Here is a 20,747-nt window from a genome sequence, read left to right as displayed (position 1 = left end):
ACCCCCAACCTCCACCTCTCGTGGCCGACAGCCTGGTTTCTGGAGCCAGGCTGCCTGGGTTTGAATCCTAGCTAAACTAGTTACCTAGTTTCTCTGGGTCTCATCTTCTCATCTGTAAAGTGGAGATAAGCATTCAATAAATATTTTTATATTCTATGATAATTATTATTACCCCCCTGCATCCTTCCCCCTCTCCTGCACTTGGGAAAAGAGCTGCCACTTTGAGGCTGTTTCCTTCTCTGTGGGGGGCTCCTCAGCCTGGTCCTCTTCTCTGTGCTCAGCGCTGGGGGGCCAGTTATGGGGACACTGTGGAGATTGGTGATAGAGACAGGAAGTAAACACACCAAGTGCTAGGAAGGAGGGGACCTCGGAGGGTTTCGTGGAGGGGGTAGCATTTGAGCTGGGGGTTGAGAGATGTGTAGGAACTTAACAATCTGAAATAAAGGGGAAGGATACTCCACGTAGAAGGAACAGTGAGTGAGAGCAAAGGCACGGAGGCTGGGAATGGAAGGATATGCTGGGGAATGTGAGGAGACAAGTTTGGTGTGAGCAAAAGCTGTAGAGGGACGTGCAGCGGGCAGGAGGGCTGGGAGAGGGGCTCCCCTGTACCTGACTCTCAGTTCCCACTGTGGCCCATTCACCTCCTGGGCAGCCTAGCGCCCAGGGTCTTACTACAGGAGCTCACCCCTGCCTCCAGGGAGGCCCTTGGAGGGGAGGGAGCCTGTTGGCCCAGGACTGTCCACAGCCTCTAATAAGACCTCCATGGTGCTGTGGGGATGTCAGCAAAGGCAGATCTGCCTAGCCCACCTCACGGCTCATCAGAGCATGTCATAGATATAGGGACCCCCTAGGGCCACCTCCTCTCAGAGAGAGGAGAACACGTGACTTAAGTCATACAACAATTTGGTGGCAGAGGTAGGAGCATCCTGACTCCTGGAAATGAGGAGCAGGGTCATCTCTCAGGCCAGACCCAAGCGGCCACTGAGTCCTAACAGCTGGAGGGCCTTGAGCCCAATCCTTCCATCCTCTCTTGTCATCTGTAGAAGGTTCCTACCCTCCGGGACTTCCGTTTGGCTCCGAACCTAGCTGTCTAACTTCTCCTTAGGGGTGATGGAGGAGGGAATGGGGTCATCCCAAGCAGCAGAGACCCTCCTTCTGGTGACAGACAGCCGGGAGCCCCCAAAGGCTCCCAAGGGGGGAAGGGCGTGAAGAAAACAGTATTTAAGTCTGGAAGTGCAGGAGGGGTCAGGGCAGGAAGAGACTTCAGCAGTGAGAAAGGGGAGGAGGCAACACACAGCCTGAGGAAATAGAGAGATGAGAACCTGGGTTCAGAAGGAAGAGAGGCAAAGCTGGAGAATGTCACAAAGAAGGGTCCCAGGGACTTACTGTTGAGCTAGGATGTGGCCTCCATTCCTTCTTTATCCAAAGAGGGGCTGGGACCAACCTAGACCAATGGTTCTATAGTAGCTGTTACAGTTGCTGTTACTAATAGTTCACTGTCAATTGAGAGCTTGCTTTTCTAGGGGTTTAACATGTATTCATTTAACTTTCACAAGAATCCTACGAGGTGGGTTCTATTATCACCCCCATTTTACAGAGGGGAAACTATGGCATTGAGAAATGAAATCACTTGCCTAAGATCCCCCAGAAACTAATTGGTGGAAGGGGACTGTGAACCCAGGTAGTCTGACCCCCAGTTTGTACACATAAACTCGGTGCTATGCCACCTCAAATCCATGCAACCATGGATATTTACAGGGTGCCACCTACATACCTGGCTCTATTCTGGGTACAGTGGAGCTTCACCCCTGAGCCCATTCAGAGCACTTCTGGGAGCCCGCTCGACGCAGCCCCTGGCTGGCCAAAGCAGGAGGACTGGCAGTGGAAGTGGGTGGGGCTGGGTGAGGAAGGAATAAGGAGTGATTCTCAGCCAAATGCCAGCCTATGGGGGACAGGAGTGGCAGGAGACCCCCATGAGACCGTCCCTACCAAAACTGACCAGCTACCTAATCGTCCAAGGGCAGCAGTGACCACGGAAGAGGGGGTGTCCCCAGAAGATTCTCTCTTATGACACAAACACTGAACAGGGAGCCAGGGACCCCACTTCCTCCACCCACTGCTCCAGGCCGCCTCAGCTCCACATCAGCAACAGAGCCTGGCGATGGAGGAACATTGGCACTGGTGCTGCAGACACTGTGACAGCTCTAATCAGCTATAACCTTCTCCGCTGTGCTCCCCCCTGACCCTAGTCCCAGGACCAAGGCTGCTAATGTATGAGGGAGAGAGGACCAGCCCCAAACTTCATGCCCTCTAAGGACTCAAAGAGCACCTGAGTACAGCCTCCTGGAGACAGGAGCCCTCTCTCCGGTGTACTGTCACCACCAAAAATGCTCCCAGGGCCCCTAGCTTCCTACAAGATGGCCAAACTCTCTGCATGGTGCACAAGATCCCTGGATCATCTAGCCCCAGCCTGGCCCTCCACCCCATCCCCTTCACGTCCCCAACACTGCAGATGGAGTTAAGAGGGCACTTCCTGCTTTTGCACACTCACCGCTTTCCCTCTCCTCTTTTCTCCATTCTGTTCTCTCCACCTGGAACGCCCCTTTCCCCACCCAGGAGAACTCTTATTCATCGGACAAGACCCAGGCTAAGCATCCTGTCTCTGAAAGCCTTCCCTGATTCCTCTTCCCTGGGCTTCATGAGAGCAGGGAATAGTGTTTAATGGCTTCACTTCCGTGTCCCAACACCTGGCCTAATAATCGGCCTGAAGCAAGTGTTCCAGAAATGTTTATGGCATCAGTGTATGAATCATGCACCCAGATGGACCCAGAGCTAGGGCTTGAGGATATCATAGACTATCTGAGCTGGAAGAGATATTAGACAATATTTGGTGCATCCTCCTCATTTCAGAAATAAGAAATGAGGGCCCACGGAGTTCAAACCACACAGCAAATGAGTGGAAGAGGCCTTAGCTTCCCTCAAATGGCCCTTCTGTGCCAGCATTTCCACCAGCCTTCTGTGGTGAGGGCGGCCAGGGTGCTGGGAACAGCAAAAGGCAAGTGAGGGCAGTGCCCCTGGGGTAGATATGCTGGCCCTCAGGGCACCCCTGGGGGCTCCCCCATGACTCACAGGTAGGCCACCTCCTCTACCTCACATCTAAGACTATATCAAGAACAGCTATTTATTGAGGCTTGTGCTACACACTTTACATATAGTGTTTTCTTTAATGCAACACCACTGCAAGACAGGAATTATTATCCCTACTTCGCAGGTGAGGAGATTAAGATGCAGTAAGGTTAAACTTAAACTTCCTCAAGTTCATATGGCCAACAAATGGTGAGTTTGAACCAAATGGACTAACCTCAGAGCCGAGACTCAACCAGTGCCGCCGCCACCCCCGCCCTACCTCCCACACATAGTCGGGCCTGCCATGCTTTGTCTCTGCTAGAAGAGGCCTGAGGGCAGGGGTAGAGGTGGTGATCACTGTCACGTTTACTCATTCCCCAGGTGCCCTGGCCTCAGCTGCCCTTGAAGTCACCATGATGTGGTCTCCACCAGTCACCCTCCCCCTGCTCCTGCTGCTGAGCCAGGCCCCTCCCAGCAGGCTACAGTCACTGGGCACCGCGAAGCTACGGCTGGTGGGCCCAGGAAGCAGGCCAGAGGAGGGCCGCCTGGAGGTGCTGCACCAGGGCCAGTGGGGTACTGTGTGTGATGACAACTTCGCTCTCCAGGAGGCCACAGTAGCCTGTCGCCAGCTGGGCTTCGAGGCAGCCCTGACCTGGGCCCACAGTGCCAAGTATGGCCCAGGGGAGGGTGAGTGACTGCTATTGCCCAGCAGGATGACAAGGAAATGGTGGTGGGCTTCCCTCGGGGGCTGGGCTCAGCGAGGCTCCACCAGAACACATCACATTCCTGCCTGTCCTTCAATACCCAGCTTAAATGACCTCCTCCATGAAGCATTTCCTGAGTGCCCCGGCTGCAAATGACCTCTGCTCCCACCCTCCCATTCTTGCTTACAATGAGGCCACCACCATGACCACCACTCAACTCTCACTTCCTTGAACAGTGATTGACACACATGGGTGCAAATGTTGTTGAATGAACAAATGGTTGGATGAATCGGTGAACAGATTAGTCTAATTACTAGATCTCCATGGCATTTTCTAAAAAGATTCTATAGGACCTGCCGCCAAGAGGAGGCAATAGGCAGCATTGTAGATACCAAGATCCCAGGAGAAGCAACTCTTCTCTTCTCTCTACACCACCCCCCGCCCCCATTTTCTACTCAGGGTTTAAGAGGGACGTTGATAACTGTGGGGTCCCATCCAGGAGGCAGAGTCTGTGACCTGCCTTTCTGTGCCCACGCATGTGTGAGTGTATGTATGTGACATGTGTGGCCCCTGAGCATCGCCTGTCCCCTCCCCCACAGGACCCATCTGGCTAGACAATGTGCGCTGTGTGGGCACAGAAAGCTCCCTGGACCAGTGCTGGTCTAATGGCTGGGGCGTCAGTGACTGCAGCCACTCAGAGGACGTCGGGGTGGTATGCCATCCTCAGCGCCTGCGTGGCTATTTTTCTGAGAGGGTCTCCAATGCCGTTGGGCCCCAGGTAAGGAGGCTTTTCAGGCTCTGGCCTGAGCCAAGTGTTCGGTCGGGGACAGGGAGCCTCCTGGGTGATGAAACTAGAGGAGGGAGGGGCAAGGGGGCAGAGCGTGGCCTGCAACAGGTGCACGGACAGAGGGCCCCAGCTGGAGGCAGGGCCTGCTGGGAATCACTGAAGCTGCTCCCTGTATGGGAGGCAGCAGCGGGCAAGGGGCTGCCTCACCCACAAGGCCTGGCCACAATTGCTGCCTCTCACCAGCACAAACAACTGAGCTAAAAACAGCCCGAGCCAAACAACAAGCACAGGCAGGGCAGGGCCTGGCTCCTACCACCCCCTGCCAGGCAGCCACAGCCTGAGGACAGCTGGCCCGGAGGAGCTCCATATGGTCTAAGACACCCCAGGGCTAGGGTGGGGGGTCTCATGGACCGCGGGATCCTGTTGGTGGTCTCAAGCAGCTGGTCTGTGCCCATGCTCAGCTCTCCCCAGGGTGGCATGAGAAAGGCCCCTCTGTACCTAGTGGAAGCCGCCCAAGCTCCAAGGGCTCCCATCCTGACCCCAGGGAGGGCACAGACCTACCTGGTTCTCCCTGGAGTTGAGGAAAGGACCCTAAACAGGCCAAGGTTCTACCTCGAGCTCACCATGTTGCCTTGGACAAACGCCTCCTCCTGTCGGGGCCTGCTTCCTGGCCTGACCAATGAAGGGCTGTGGGGGGGGGTCTCTAAGCGCTCTGAGCCCTGGCTGTCCCACGCGAAGACCTGCAGTGGGCTCCGCAGGGGCAGGGGTCCTGGGGCCCACGGTGACCACACTCCCTGCAGGGCCGGCGGCTGGAGGAGGTGCGGCTCAAGCCCATCCTAGCCAGTGCCAAGCGGCAGAGCCCGGTGACCGAGGGAGCCGTGGAGGTGAGGTACGAGGGTCACTGGCGACAGGTGTGTGACCAGAGCTGGACCAGGAACAACAGCAGGGTGGTGTGCGGGATGCTGGGCTTCCCCAGCGAGGCGCCCGTCGACAGCCACTACTACAGGTAGGAGGGCGGCTGGGTGGAGGGCACAGGGGAGGAAGGGGTGTGGGCAGCGGCTGTGCGCACACGTGTAAGTGTGTGGGGGCCATGTGGGGGCCCTTCCAGAGGTCAGTGCGATTGGCGGGGGCGGGTGTCGATGGCAGGACATTCAGTGGGTGTTGGGAATCAGAGGGCGACAGGCCCAGCTGAGGAACGCGCCTGGTTTCCTGGGTTATTGGAATAATTAAGAGGAGAGGGAGGGTGAACTTTGAGATCCTGAGAGAGATGCCCAGCAATGGTCAGAAAATAAACGTATTTGCTAATCAGATAAAAAGAATTGACTACAGGGCAGAATACTCCCCCAAAGAAAACAATTGAATATAAAAGCCTGTTCCTAATTTCAAAAGTAGACTTTACTGAAAATAATGTACAGTGCTGCCCATAAGGATTAGATGACGTGAGTTCTGGTCTCAGCTCTGCCGGTAACTAGCTGTGAGGCCTCGGTAGGACATCTGAGTCTCAATTATCCAATCCCCAGGGAAGCCTCTCAACTTTGCCCCAGTGAATTTCCGCCTCTCTGATCCAAGCCAGGCCTTGGCTGGGTTACCTGTACCTGTAAGTGAGGTATGGGGTGGGGCGGCATTCAGGAGAGGAGACATAAAACATTCTGTGAGAAACGGGACAGGATTGTCACGAGATTGCATCAGCTGGTAAATGATGGCTAGTCACAGTTCCACCAGCTCTGTCAGTGAAGACTGCGTGTTTCTCATCCAAGGAGAAATCTCCCACAGAGCATCTGAGTCATCTACTGTTTCCTACCCCCATCAGCTTTCGTTGCTCTGACCTGCCTCTGACTTAGGTCACATGGTCACATGAAGACCAGTCACGTGGCTCCATCCTTGCGGGGGGGACTGGGATGGGGGCCCCGGACTCCCCACTTCCTGGTAATTGCACGCCTGGGCCTCGCTGACACACCTACCACCCAGGGGAGGGCAGCCCTGATTATAGCCTCTGGGTGGGCAGCCCCCACCAGCAAGACCTTCAACTTCCACCTGTCCCCAGAGAGGTCTCTCCCCTGGGTCACCTTCTCTTGGGGGTGCTCCCTAAAAGTGCCCCTTCTTCTGGACTGGGGAGAGGACAAGCTGGGAGCTGCCTGCCCCAGGGGCAGCCTAGTACAGCGGAGACCCTGCTTTGGAATTAGTCGAGGGAGCTCGCTAGGCCCGGCTTTCCCTTCCTGTAACGTGGGAAGGAAATCTGTGAGGGGGTCGCCCTCTCAGGGCTGCGGTGAAGGTCAGCGATAAGATCTGTGAACAAGCTGACGAGCTGTGAAGTCTGTTGCAAACTCAAGGACAACTGTGAGGGCCCAGGGGGACACTGGCACCCACTCTACTCCCCACCTATTTTCTCCTCCCCAGGAAAGTCTGGAATTTGAAGATGAAGGATCCAAAATCCAGGTGAGGGGAGTACCCTGGGGGAAGGGTGCAAAAGGGCGCACGCCTGGCCTCCCTGAGTCCTGAGCTTCCCTCAACCCCTTCCCCACCCGCATCTCCCTTGTCTTCCAGGCTGAGGAGCCTGACCCAGAAGAATTCCTTCTGGATCCACCGGGTCAACTGCCTGGGGACGGAGCCCCACATAGCCAGCTGCCCGGTGCAGGTGGCGCCGGCACGGGGCAAGCTGCGGCCGGCCTGCCTGGGTGGCATGCACGCTGTGGTCAGCTGTGTGGCAGGGCCCCGCTTCCGCCCTGCCAAGGCAAAGCCTGGGCGCAAGGAATCCCGGGCAGAGGTGGGTCCTGTGGGGCCTGCACCCCAGCAGCGAGGCACAGGCCCCCTCTCAGCAGGACCCCGCCTTTGGGGGAAGGACTGGCGGGGAGGAGGGACAGCAGCCCCTATCAAGGAGGCATCGGTGCAACTGGGAGGAAGAGAGCAAAGCCCAGAATGGTAGAACCTTAGAATTTCTTTAAACGGGACCCGTTGTAACCCTACCATAAGTGGAAAGCTGACATCACCCACCATGAATAGGAGGTACCCATAAAGACAGTAATTACATTGTAGCTACATCCCGTATTGAACCTGAGCCTGGCCCTTTGTTATAAAAAGCACTGAGCAAGTGCTGGCGAGGTGTTACAGACAGGGCAGCGCCCATGAGATGGCCTCCTCCGTGAAACAGGAAGGCGTGGAAGGGAGTTGAAACGGAAATAGCTTCCCCACAACCTAAGTCAGTTTAATTAATACCATGTCCCCTGCACGTCTCTAAAATCACTTCACAGATCCCTTTGGGGAGTGTTGATTTAGTTCAGCCCCAAAGGGCAACGAGGAAGCAGGGGCTGAGCAAGAGGAAGGGACTGGCCCAGCGACAAGGTGGCAGGGTTGTGAAGCCCAGGGACTCCCGCCTAAGGCTTTCCTTAGAGCGGGAATTTGTTCTCACTGTCATGATTGTGGTGGCTCTTTGTCACTGAAGAAAGGGGGGTTGAGACAAACAGCTTATGCGAGGTAACAGCTGTGAGTGGTCACAGGCAGGACCGGAGCTCCGGTCAGTGGCTCTCCTGCCCGGGCTCCCACGCTGGCTCAAGCCATCCCTCCTCTTTGGCCCTCCCTGAAGGCAGTTTTCTCCCAGCAGGAGCCAAGGGTGCGCCTCCGCTCTGGCGCCCAGGTGGGCGAGGGCCGGGTGGAAGTGCTTATGAACCGCCAGTGGGGTACCGTCTGTGACCACGGGTGGAACCTCGTCTCCGCCAGCGTCCTGTGTCGTCAGCTTGGCTTTGGCTCTGCTCGCGAGGCCCTCTTTGGGGCCCAGCTGGGCCAAGGTGAGTGAGGAGGCCTGGGTGGGGTGGGAGGGCCTCGATGTGCCACTGGTCCATCCCTTGGTGGCCCTGGGGTGCCAGAACCCAGGACAGAAGATCTCCCCCTCTGGGAAGAGAAGCCACAGCTGGGGGGCTACGGAGATGGAGCCTCACATAGCATTTCTCTCCCTCCCTCTGTAGGGCTGGGGTCCATCCACCTGAGTGAGGTGCGCTGCAGGGGATACGAGCGGACATTCAGTGAATGCCCCTCCCTGGAAGGGTCCCAGAATGGCTGTCGACATGAGAATGATGCCGCCGTCAGGTGCAATGTCCCAAACATGGGCTTCCGGAATCAGGTGAGCTCAGGTCTGGGTATGGCCTCGGCTTGGGGACTGGGGAAGCCCAGGACACGACATGGAGCCCGTGGGGAGGGATTCATGAGCGGCAGCTCGAGCCTGTGCCCATCAGCCTTCCCGCGGAGCCAGCCTGGAAACCGTCACCTCTCCCTGAATCTCCCCAGGCCTGGCCCATATCCCCGCAGGGCAATGGGGACTCTTAGGAGAATGCGCTCTCCCGTAACACCCTCGCAGTATCCCTGTAAAGCTGAGAAAGAAGGTGCCTGGGGCTGTCAGCTGGGGAGTGGACTGGAGAGGCTGCTGGGATGGTCAGAGCTCAGGCGTCCTGCTAGCGTGGACTGCGGGCACACCTCTTGTGTCTCTGATCTTGGTTCTCCCTTCTGTAAAGCTGGATTAACTGTCTCATAGGGTCACTGTGAATGGGATGATAGACAGGAAGCCCGTCGCAACTGGCAAGTTGTCGTTAATGGTAGGATTCCAGGTAGGCGGAGGGCGAGTGCTCGAGCAGGAGCCCCAGGAGCAGGCACTTTGAGTCAGATTCTCGAGCAGGCAGGGACATTCGGACGATCTGGCAAAACGTCCTCATGCTACAGAGAGGGAGACAAACCCAGGGAAGGGGCGTGTCGTGTCCGGGGCCACACGGGGATCTGGCCTGGGAGTCCTGAGCTCTCCCCTCCTAAGGCCACACACCTCTACCCACTGCAGGTGCGCTTGGCTGGCGGGCGCACACCCGAGGAGGGTGTGGTAGAGGTGCTGGTGGAGGTGAACAGGGCCCAGCGCTGGGGCGCCGTGTGCAGTGACCACTGGGGGCTCACCGAAGCCATGGTGGCCTGTCGACAGCTTGGCCTCGGCTTTGCCAACCACGCCATCAAGGTAGGCCCCTGTCTTGCTCCAAAACTTCCTGTGCTAAAGCTGTTCATCCATCCATCCATCCATCCAACAATTAACTATTGAGTGAAACTCTGGACCTACATAATGCTGGGTGCTGGGGATACTATGGTGAAGAAGACAGCTCCTGCCTCACCGAGCAGTCAGCCAAGGGAGGGAAGCAATTGTTAATAAAACGTTCACGCAACAGGCACATGATTGTGTCTACTGGAAAGATGGACGGAACTTAGGCAGACCAGGTGGGGGAGGAACAAACAGCCCATGCAAAGACCTGTGGCTAAAGGAAGCACGACTCGGTAGAGGAAATCAGGACCCAAGGGTAGAGTGTGGCTGCCAAGAGCAAGCGGGCCTGGAGAGGGAGGCAGGGGCAAGACCATTCAAAGCCTGCAGCGCAGATTTTTAAGATTTCTTTGCTGTTTGGCAAAGAGTTGGGATGCTGACTAAAGTGAATACAGGGCAACACACCCAGGAAACACACCCCAGATGGGCCCAACCCTAGCACCACCAGCCATCTGGGGCTGGGAAATGAGACAGGCCACCCGGGGGGGCAGGAACAGGACCATCCTCGTCAAATAGCTGAGGGCTGCCATGTTGGAGAGGGACGGGAACAGGGCCAGTGGTGGAAACCACAGGCAGTAGATTTTTGCCTCCATACATGAAAGAAGTGTCTGCTAGCAGAGGATTCCAAAAAGTGTCACGGACTGTTCTATCGCTAAAGATTTTCCAGCTGAGGCTGGGCACAGGCTTCGATGGGGTCCAGGCCCCAGAAGGGTGTCAGAGATGACTCAAAGGCACCTCTCAGCCCTGACTGGGTGGTGCTGGCTATTTCCATAGGACACGTGGTACTGGCAGGGGACGCCCGGGGCTGGAGAGGTGGTGATGAGCGGGGTGCGCTGCTCAGGCACAGAGCTGGCCCTGCAGCAGTGCCAGAGGCACGGGCCGGTGCACTGCTCCCACGGCACGGGGCGCTTCTCAGCTGGAGTCTCTTGCACAGACAGTGAGTAATGCGGGGGCCCCCGGCAGGCCCAGGGTCCCCATAAGCAAGCCTACACCCCCCCCCGCCCTCAGGGAAGGCCCTGAGTGCTGGTCCCAGCTCAAGGCCAGCAGGGTGGGGGAGCGGAAGGGGGGCTGGGCTTGGAGCACCAGCTCTGCCATTCACCAGGTGTGTGTGTGGCCGAGTCACGAATCACATGAGGATACAAACCCAGCCCTGTCTACCTCATGGACTTATTGTGAGAATTAAAACAGAGAATATGTGAAAAATATACAGATATACAACAGTGTTTTTTAATTTTCATGTCATGGCCTATAGTTAAAAAATAAAAAGAAACAGAATAGAAAACAACAGAATGTATTTAGTAAGGGTAGTATTTTTTCTTGGAATTACGTATGTGTGTACTAGGGCATGACATAAAATATATTTCCTACTGCAGTTTGTAGTAAGGAAAAGGTCTGAAAGCTTTTGTAGAGGGTCAATAAACGTGAGGACACCCGGGCCTCAGCCTCCCTGTGTGTTCTCCCGAGCTGTGGGATGTACCCAGAAGGCTATAGGCCAAGGCCATTTTTAGGCCTTAGTCTGCCCCCACACACCTTGATTCTTGGGGCAGCGGCACCTCTGTTTGACACCTGCCAACCAGGTCTGTACCAAGAGATCTACATACATCCAGTCCACAGGCTGCAGGCTGGCACCAACCCCCCAGGCCGCTTGACCTTCCCAGCCAAGCTTCAAGGCCAAGACAACCTCAGCCTTTGTCAGTGAGCTTTAGGGCTTTCTCTGTCCAGTGCACCTTGGAAGAACACCTGGCCTCACAGCACACCTTCCCCTACAGAGTGAAGGGGCATTGGAGAGAGCCTCACCAACACCAAGGCTCCCTGAGTGGGGGTGGGGGGGGCCTGCTCCCCACTCCCTCCCCTTCCTGGGAACTTGTACCCCCCCCCCAAGTTTGGCCTGGAGTGAGAGCTGCAGCTTCACAGGCTCAGCACAGCCAACCTGCTGCAAACTCTGTGGCCATCCCTATTTGCCCTCTGATTTTTCTCATTTCTTTCTTTCCTTTACTCTCACTTCTTCTCCTTCTCTCTGAAAGCTCTCCTTCTTTCCCTCGGGAACTCTAGGGTTTGTCAGTGAGCACACGCTGGCTCTCTCCAAAATATACCACAGGAATGTCAAGTGCATTTTCAGTAATCCCAGTCATCATAGAGCAAACCAGCCGTACCCCCGCTCCCACCCGCAGTGCCCATCCACTGACATAAACCAGCGTGCCCATCTCAGTGTAGTCAGCGCATAGGCTCACCCATATGATGCCTCTGGCAGAAACGTGAACTGTAATCCTGTTTTTGCACGGACAAGCACTGAGAACAGGCACCTTTTCTGTCTTGATGCTACATGGCAACCTCTGTGGATCTCCACGTTTCTGTACTAACACACATGAGGGATAGCAAATGGCAGAGGAGGCGGGTGGCTTCTGGGGAGGGTGAGAGCTGGTGACAGGAAGGAAACAGGAGAGGCACACTGAGCAGTTGATCAAGACACCGGCTCGGACACGTTGGATTTTTATGCACAGAAGCACCAGGCATGTCCATGATATCTCAGAGGGCCCAGGGTGCCCTAGTCTGAACACCCATGAGAGCGATCAGGTGAGACAGGGGACCTGGGAGAAAGCGCAGTCCTAGGAACCAGAGCAGAATGGATGAGAACGGCAGAGCTCAGGAGCAGGCCTGGAGATGAACTCTCCCAACTGCCCACCCCCATCCCTCTCCTCACCCCTTACACTGAAGGCACTGAGACCCAGAGAAAGACAGTGAGTAAGCTGAGGTAAACCGCAGTGCTTACTGAGGGCAGTAATGGGCTAAGCTGCACAAACGCACTTACAGGCTGAGAAGCATTTTACACTAGAAATACATACATCAATTACATGCTTACCATGGGCCCAATGATGATCTAATTACCTTACAGGTATTATCACTATTATTATCCCGATCTTACAGATGAGGAAAATAAGATAAAAACGTTAAGCAAGTCACAGAGCTAGTTGATGGTGTAGTCAGAAATTAAGCCAAGACATGGACCCAGGCGGTCTGGCACCAAAGCCAACGAACTTAACCGTGACACTGGCTGCCTCCCCGAGTTAAGGCACTAAGTCATTCCTTTGTTACTAGAACCCACGTCTCCTGACACCTAACCCACCCTACTCTCCTGGGGTCCCCCAAAAGAGCTCAGTCCGGGGGCCAGCCTGTCCCCCATGCCAGAGAACCAACACGGCTGCCTCCCGTCTGCCTCTGCATCCCCATTGTGCCCCCCACGGCCCAGGTGCTCCAGACCTCGTGATGAATGCCCAGCTGGTACAGGAGACGGCCTACTTGGAGGACCGCCCGCTCAGCCAGCTCTACTGCGCCCACGAGGAGAACTGCCTCTCCCAGTCTGCTGACCACATGGACTGGCCCTACGGACACCGGCGGCTATTGCGCTTCTCCTCACAGATCTACAACCTGGGTCGGGCTGACTTCCGTCCCAAGGCAGGACGCCACAGCTGGATTTGGCACCAGTGCCACAGGTGAGTGCCTGCCCATGGCCATGGCTCTAGAGGGACAAAAAGCAGGGTCCAGGCGCCAAATCAGCCTGGGTTTTCCCTGGCCTCAGGCAAACTTCTCCGGGAGGGGGGTGCTCTCTGGGTAAGAGCCGTACTGGCCTGGCCTCCACACGAGGCCACAGGGACTCCCATGCACAGCAGCCTGCGTGCTCACCGGCCCTGCTTGTGGCCATGTTGATGGTGCTCATGAGTTCCATTTCCCATAGTCACAGCCAACAGAGCAGCGACTGCCAGCAGAGCCGGTCTCTGTTAGAACAATGCTGGACAATTTTTCTATGTGGGACCTTAAGCCTTGTCTTTAAAAGCCAGGTGAAGTGAGGACTCCCAGAAACCTGGAGACCCAAAATAGACATCCCATCCAGGATGCTGGCTCTGCAGGAAAAGCTTGCTGGTTTCTGCAGCAGCAAAGCAAGGTCCCCAAAGAAGAGCGTGAATACTGGTACTAAAAGGAGACGGTGGGCATTCTTCCCTATCCGGAGCCTCCAGCCCAGACAGCAGCAGAGACAATGCCCGTGACAAAGGCAGAACGGAAAAGAGGGGTTGCTTCTTCAGGACACAGGCCGTGGGTGGGAAAGTCGAGAGGAATGGGCAGCGACTCTGGGACTTGGCCTTGCTGAGATAATGAGCACCTTTCCCTGTAGCGTGAACAGAGCTGTCATTAGAACTGGATTGGAAACAACGGTGGCAATTTGGCCCGGGCTGACAGGGAGCAGAGTAAGCACCCTCCATAGCAGCTGGGCACCTAGGTTGGTCCCCGGAGGTACCCCTTCCCTCCACCTCCGGGTCAGGCCTTGAAGCCAGGCCGCTGGAGGCTGCCAGGACAGAACTTTCACCTCTCCTCATCTGGGTCAGCACCCTAGGTAATGGGGGCAGCTGTGTCTTGCTGCCAGGCAGGGGAACCAAGAAAGTAGGCTCCCCTACCGTGGGTCACACTAATCTTGGGTTTGGGAGAGAGAAGGGCACTGCCCTGCTATTATAACGTTCTCCTCTGGGTAATGATGGGGCCCGGTGCCTCCGTCTGTCCTGCCAACTCCTCCAGAGGACCCTCTTCTGTTGCTGCCAGACTGACAGCTCTGCCCCTTCTGCAGGCACTACCACAGCATTGAGGTGTTCACCCACTACGACCTGCTCACTCTCAATGGCTCCAAGGTGGCTGAGGGGCACAAGGCCAGCTTCTGCCTAGAGGACACGAATTGCCCCACAGGTATGTGGTTTCCTGTCAGCATATCCTCCTGGTGTTATATTCTTCACCCCCTTTGGCGTCGGCTTCCCCTCTGCCCTGTTCAATAACCCCAGGCACCTGGAAATGATGGCTTGGCAACCGTCAGCACACAAGGCAATTCGAGAAGGGCAATTTCATACCTTCTGAAATCTTAGGTGGAAGGTCCCAACTTCCTCTGCATTCCCAACACACGTTGTACCAGTGTTAAAATGCTTAACACTTTCTATTTTGGCTAACAGCTGCACACCTGTCCCATCTCAGCTAAGTGTTTTGAGGGCACAGATCATCTGATGCCTACTTGCATACACACAGTTCCTGCGCCTTAGGAATTGCATGGTAAACAGCGGCTCTTCAGAGGGTCCGATGGATGGACGGGCAAACGTATTAGCCCAGTAACTAGAATCTCCCAACCACATTTCCTAGGCCAACAAGGATTTCCACTAGAGCATCCAAAGAAATAATCTGTCACAGGTGGGGTTGCTTACAGTGCTGGCTTCATGATTAGTAGGAATCCTGGCTCTGATACTCAGGCAAGTTACTTAGCTGAAACTGGGCCCCTGGTCTGACTGCATGTAAAATCTGACTGGTGAGGCTGATGTGAGGGATAAATGGTGGAGTTCCTGAAAAGACTGAGCAGAGTGCTCGGTCCTGAGTACCTAACCAGGGCCTCAGTGACCGGCACACCCCTCCTGCAGGACTGCAGCGGCGCTATGCGTGTGCCAACTTCGGGGAACAGGGAGTGACCGTCGGCTGCTGGGACACCTACCGGCATGATATTGATTGCCAGTGGGTGGATATCACAGACGTGGGCCCCGGTGATTACATCTTTCAGGTAAGGGGGCGCGTGGGGATTCCCCACAGGGACTCCATTTCCCCCAGATGTTCCACAAGCTTCCCTGAGGTCACATGAAAGAGAATATCATAAACAGGCTCTCTGACAGGTCTGGCACTTGAAGGAGAAAGAACACTGAATCAGGGTCCAGAGGACCTGGGTTTGAGTCCTGACTTAATGGACAATTCTGCCTTTTCAGTTGTGACTCCTCAGTCCCCATCTATAAAACAGGGACACGAACACCTACTTCCTGGGTTAAGTGGAAGGATCAGGGGAGAATATAAACATGCGTGGTGGGACTTTACATGAGATGTAAAGGATTATTCCGGTCACTGTCAACACACACAGAAGCCACATCGCCTGTCTTCAGCGGTGCCCCCTCCTCTCACTCCAGGTGGTTGTGAACCCCAAATACGAAGTGGCAGAGTCGGATTTCTCCAACAACAGGATGCAGTGCCGCTGCAAATACGATGGGCACCGGGTCTGGCTGCACGACTGCCACACAGGTACCTACGCCGCCGAGGCCCGCTCTGCACGGGCGCGGGGGCTGCAGGCCCACACGCATCCGTGTGTGTGACTTGAAGGTGTGCGTGAAAGGCCAGGCGTGGAACACAGTGCAATTTCCTTTGACATTTTCACAGGTAGATTTCCAGAACAAACTGATCAGACCATCGAGCCTCTCCCAATAGCTACTTCTTCTACATCCCTTTAAGGCTATTTGGTTTGTAAACTCAATTTCCCATCTGTCTTGGTCTTTCCTGTTACTTCAAGCCATGTCAGGGTTTCCCTTTTCCAGTTCCTATTATTTTTCCCTCCCTTCCATACGGCCTTTTCTAGTGGCCTCTCTCCTCAGCTGACCGCCTGGCCTTTTCTAGTGGCCTCTCTCCTCAGCTGACCGCCTCACAGGCAGAAGTAGACGCCCCTCCCCTCCCCTCCCCTCCCCCCAGATCTGTGTTGCTATCTCCAGCTGTGATCACTGCTTGCAAGAAGGGGACCATGGAGAACAGGGCTCAGGACACTTGCAGGACTGGAAGTATCAGACAAAAGAGGAAGCAGCGATCCGGGGAGGTGGGCAGAGTAAGGAGGTGGTTGCTTTACTTGTCTATAGAGAAAAGTAGCAATTCTCCCATCTTCAGGTTTAAAAATGTTTGTATTTGCTATGGGCTGTGTGCGTTCACACCCACACTTGCCTATGTGGGGTGAAGCAGACTTGTCCATTCAATCGACAAATATTTAAGACCTACTTGTGTGCTGGACACTGAGCCAGGTACTAGGAACGCCAACAGAAGAGGAAGGTGCCAAGCTCATTGTCAAATAGGGTAAGACATTCAAATGGATAACCCCAATACACTGAGTACCCCAAACAGGTATGAACTAAATGCTGAGTAAGCAGAGAGAGAAAGCAGCAGCCCAGAAGGAGGGCTATTTGAGCTGGGTTTCACAGGAGGGACTGAAGTCAGAGAAGCGAGTAGGAGGAAAGGCATAGGATTTGGCTTCAGGGGGCTTCACTGGGTTCCAAATCCAACTCCAACCACTTTCTAGCTGCAAGACAATGAGGAAATTGCAACCTCAGAGGTTTTCTCTAATGGTAAAACGGGGCTACGTACTTCAAACCCACGAAGGTTCTTTGCAAGGAGGGTTATGATGGTTCCTACTAAGAGAACAGACTATCCTGTGGGCTTCCGGGAACCACTGACAAATTTCAGTCAAGAGGGCAGAAAGATCAGATTTATATTTCAAAAGGTAACTCTGGCAACAGATGGAAGACAGAATGCGAAGAGGAAGAAGGAAGTCTTAGGTTTGAGTTGGTGTGAGACTGTGTAGCTATTGCTGCCATCCAATTAGACAGGAATGTGAGGGGAGCCAGGAATGGAGTCTGAGGCTGAGCACCTGGGAGGCGGCAGAGCCTCCATGACGCTGGCAGCAGCCTGCAAGGGATCCTGGGCCGGGAAGAGGGGAAGAAAAGCAACGCAGTTCTGACCCTCAGGGGCCTTGCAGAAGACAACACACTTGGATGAGTCTGAAGTTATTTAACGAACAGACTATTTATAGAGGTGCGAGTTAAGACGAAGGAAACGAGGGGTGTTGAGACATCCAGGGATAAGCACGAGTGGGAAACTGTTTTCGCCTTTAGGCTTGAAGGGGCAGAGGGTGTCCTGGACCCAGACGAAAGCCGGAGCTGTGGAGGAGGGGGAACCTGGCCTGGAGTCAGAGCAGACTCCAGAACACTGCCAGAACAGGCGACGACATAGCCCAGCTATTCCCTCCTTCCACCCTCTATTCCCTTGCTGTTGCTTCCCACTGACCTAAATCACCAGAAAGCAGAGGATGAGGGAGCCATTGTGAGGCCACCTCTACAGGTCAATTATCCGGGGCACGAGAGAACAAAGGGGGTTAGAAAAGGAATCTGGGAGGACCAAAGGAAAGGAACCAGCACAACCCTTCCCGCTGAATAGCCTGCTCTTCCCAGTGTCCCCGCAACGGCACACCTGTCAGGGTCTGTTTCTATAGGATGCACTGGGGTCTGTGCCTACGACTGACTGATGTAACGGATGAGCTCGGCAGATGTCTCTGTGTGTTTGTGACGTGGTCAGGGATGGCGTGAGCCTGTGGGAAGGTTGCCGACTGAACTGTTTCCTTTGGCCCACAGGGGATTCATACCGAGCCAATGCAGAGCTCTCCCTCGAGCAGGAGCTGCGTCTCAGGAACAACCTCATCTGAAGCCATCGCTGCACACTCCCTGCTGCTGCCTACACACCAGATACCTCAGCTTACTGGAGCCATGCCCTTCACAGAACCCTAACTCAGAGAGAAAGGGGCCAGTGCCAAGGGGCACCAGGAACTGCTCAGGAAGCCTTTGACGGCAAGATCAGCAAACCAAGATGGTACTGCTCCACTGGGATGTCCCCAGGGCCTCTGGTCTAAGGACTATGACCTGCAGGCTTTGTTCAGCTGAGCTCCTCTTCCATAAGGAGACCCAATCTTTCCTGGATTTTGCCCGAGTTCCTGGTTCAGGAGCAATTAGTTCCTTAGGGATGGACAATGGCCCAGTCCCCCATCTAACTGGTGCTTTGCAAATGTCTTGGAGTAGAGGACAGAGGGCCAAAATACACAGGAGGTGGGAATAGCTCTCTGCAAGGAGCTCAAAGCAATATAACTGTGTCAAAGTCACAACTGGCAAAGAAGTTTGTGAATCCATTCACTTGCTTGATCTATCCTCATTTAGAACTCACCTGTCATACTAAGAGTTTGTGCTTTAGTGCCCTTACCTTTATCCTATTGCCTGGATGGGTGTTTCTAATATCCCTGGAAGCTTAGGCCTCAAGCATTCCCTTATCTCCTGATGGACCACCACCACCAATTACTGAAGGCTTGAGAAGGGGCAAGGTTTGCAGAAGTGAACAGATAGGGCCTTCCTGCAGAGCAGAAAAGAAGGTCAAGCAGAAAGACTGCTGGGGTAACATGGACCCCAGCGCCAGCCAGGGCCTCTGCCAAGGACAAACGATGTGCCATATACCTGGCAGGCAATCCAATCTCCCTCAAGATTGCTGTGCATCTCAGGACTGGCCTAAATGTCAGGTCTCAGCCAAGTTTCTGAAGTGAACTTTGCATTGAATAAATTTCTGCAATGGAAAGAACATCGGTGAAACAAGCCACTCATCTCTGTAGGAATGAGAAGACAGGTCTGGTAGAATGGGAACAGGAAACTATGGGGGAACATTTAATTTAGTTAAGGACTAAATGTAGGAAAAGCCACCGTCCCTGCTTGGTGTGGCTGTGATATGCTCCTGCTCAAAGTAGTATAAAATCCTATGGTCTTCTTGGACAGGATTCTTAATCTTTACTCCACTTAGACACACTTAAGAGATGATCCTTACAGGTCTGACACCCTAATGCCAATAAAGGTTGCTCACTATGGACTGCTACAAAGACAAGATCGGCTGTGGTTCTTTGCAGTTGCCCGCACGCTCCCACTGAGCTGGTGACTATGATGCGCAGGGCACACACGCTACTCACAACAGCCTTACTGCATTTCTCTGATCAGAGAGGAGTCTCCTGTCTGCTTCCCAATGCCCTCCCCAGGCCCAGTGCTGAAACATGGGTTGGAAAGGTTAAGGGATGAAAGGTAGGAGGCAAGAAGGTAAAGTCCAAGGATTATCAACGTTGATAACAGAGCCAAAATGAATGGCAGCAGATGGGGCAGATTTACAATAGTGCTTCCCTCCTCACATCACGAGAGCTACCCCGTCCTTAGAAAAAAATGGGACACGCTCGGGGGTACGCTCTGTGAATATAAAGAATTGCTTTCATCCCTCTTCTCCTCCACCTTCTCTCTTTTCAACTCGACCTCATCTCCTTCATTAGGCAGAGGGAGCATTATATTTTGGCATGGCAGTTTAGGTAAACAAGGGAAGGACTGATTTCCTGTTGGAGCCGGCAAACATCTCCCGAACAGTAACAACATTATACTCGCACATGCGGCTAATGGTCTGTGAAAGAATGTGCAGCTAGTCGGGGAGCATGTGGTGACCGACGACGAGATTCAGGCCGGGAGCTGACCCACAGCTTCTTGCCGGATCCAGTTTACAAGAGGGCCAGAAAAAGCAGGCCAGGCAGCCGGCCACCGGCTTTGGGCTCAGTCTTGCTGCCCACATCACACGTTTGATAGGTGCAGCCTGTTCTAATTCTTGGAAAAAGCTACACAAGGGTTTTGCTGTTACACCTCCAAGTTGAAAGGGAAGGGCATGGGAAGGCTGGTGACTGGCATGACTTGTAGCTAGATGAGGAATGTTAACAGAATACCAACCACCAAATTCCAGACAGAACCAAAAATGTCACAAGATTTTCACCTCAGCATACTTTCATCTCACAGAAACTAAAGTGCTAGGAACCTCGGCTTACTCTTCAGGAGCCTAATTTATTTCTATTCCACAAAGATTTTCACTCTCTGGGGAGCATATCAGAACTCAAGGGGAATCTACCTTTCTACTATAAATTCCAGGTGATCCTGGATTCACATGCTCAACATATACACAGAGGGCGATCCAAAAATGTATATACATTTTAAGAAAGGAAAAAAACTATTAAAATTGTAATAATATATATCAACAACAAATGATGAATACAAGTCACGTTTGACTTCTGCAATTACAAGAGGTATTCATCGTGGTTACCATCAGCGTCCAGACATTTCTGATTATGGCGAACAACTGCTTGAGCAATGTTGACCAAAGTTGTCCACTTGTATACATTTTTTTGACACCCCTGGTATATGAAGCAACATATATGCAGAACAGAGTACACTAGCTGTCTTCTCAAATATCTAACAAAGGAGCCAGTGGCAGCTACAGGTGCTCTCCAATTAGCTGAGCTTGAGAAGGCATGGTTTAGATATGGCTAAAGATTTTATTCCCGTCTGGACAAGCTCAATGTAGTCTGTGCTGGGCCATGGTAGGCCCTCTTACCTCCAGCCAGTGGATATTGATC

General features: G+C 54.1%; 1 protein-coding gene across 4 annotated transcripts in view; it reads left to right on the top strand.

Annotated features, from left to right (window-relative positions):
- The window catches only part of LOXL4 (lysyl oxidase like 4), a 20,339-nt gene extending 1,149 nt beyond the window's left edge, over positions 1-19,190 (top strand). The window contains exons 2-16 of one of the 4 annotated variants that reach the window (XM_019636241.1): positions 3,272-3,336; positions 3,508-3,813; positions 4,430-4,608; positions 5,418-5,623; positions 7,015-7,053; positions 7,162-7,381; positions 8,216-8,399; positions 8,577-8,731; positions 9,437-9,604; positions 10,454-10,616; positions 12,927-13,170; positions 14,295-14,410; positions 15,124-15,260; positions 15,655-15,766; positions 17,911-18,898. In XM_019636241.1, coding sequence (XP_019491786.1) covers positions 3,540-3,813; positions 4,430-4,608; positions 5,418-5,623; positions 7,015-7,053; positions 7,162-7,381; positions 8,216-8,399; positions 8,577-8,731; positions 9,437-9,604; positions 10,454-10,616; positions 12,927-13,170; positions 14,295-14,410; positions 15,124-15,260; positions 15,655-15,766; positions 17,911-17,981 — 2,268 coding nt within the window. In that variant the 5' untranslated portion in view covers positions 3,272-3,336; positions 3,508-3,539 and the 3' untranslated portion in view covers positions 17,982-18,898. Of the gene's footprint in view, positions 1-3,271; positions 3,337-3,507; positions 3,814-4,429; positions 4,609-5,417; positions 5,624-7,014; positions 7,054-7,161; positions 7,382-8,215; positions 8,400-8,576; positions 8,732-9,436; positions 9,605-10,453; positions 10,617-12,926; positions 13,171-13,511; positions 14,253-14,294; positions 14,411-15,123; positions 15,261-15,654; positions 15,767-17,910 lie in introns of those variants that run through there. The other 3 variants (XM_019636240.1, XM_019636243.1, XM_019636242.1) reach the window with 3 other exon arrangements.
- Positions 19,191-20,747: the final 1,557 nt, after the last annotated feature.

This window comes from Hipposideros armiger, unplaced genomic scaffold (genome assembly GCF_001890085.2).
Source record: "Hipposideros armiger isolate ML-2016 unplaced genomic scaffold, ASM189008v1 scaffold_28, whole genome shotgun sequence".
Taxonomy (NCBI): Eukaryota; Metazoa; Chordata; class Mammalia; order Chiroptera; family Hipposideridae; genus Hipposideros; species Hipposideros armiger.
The sequence above is the reverse complement of the archived record's forward strand: the minus strand, read 5'-3'. Positions and strand labels throughout refer to the sequence as shown.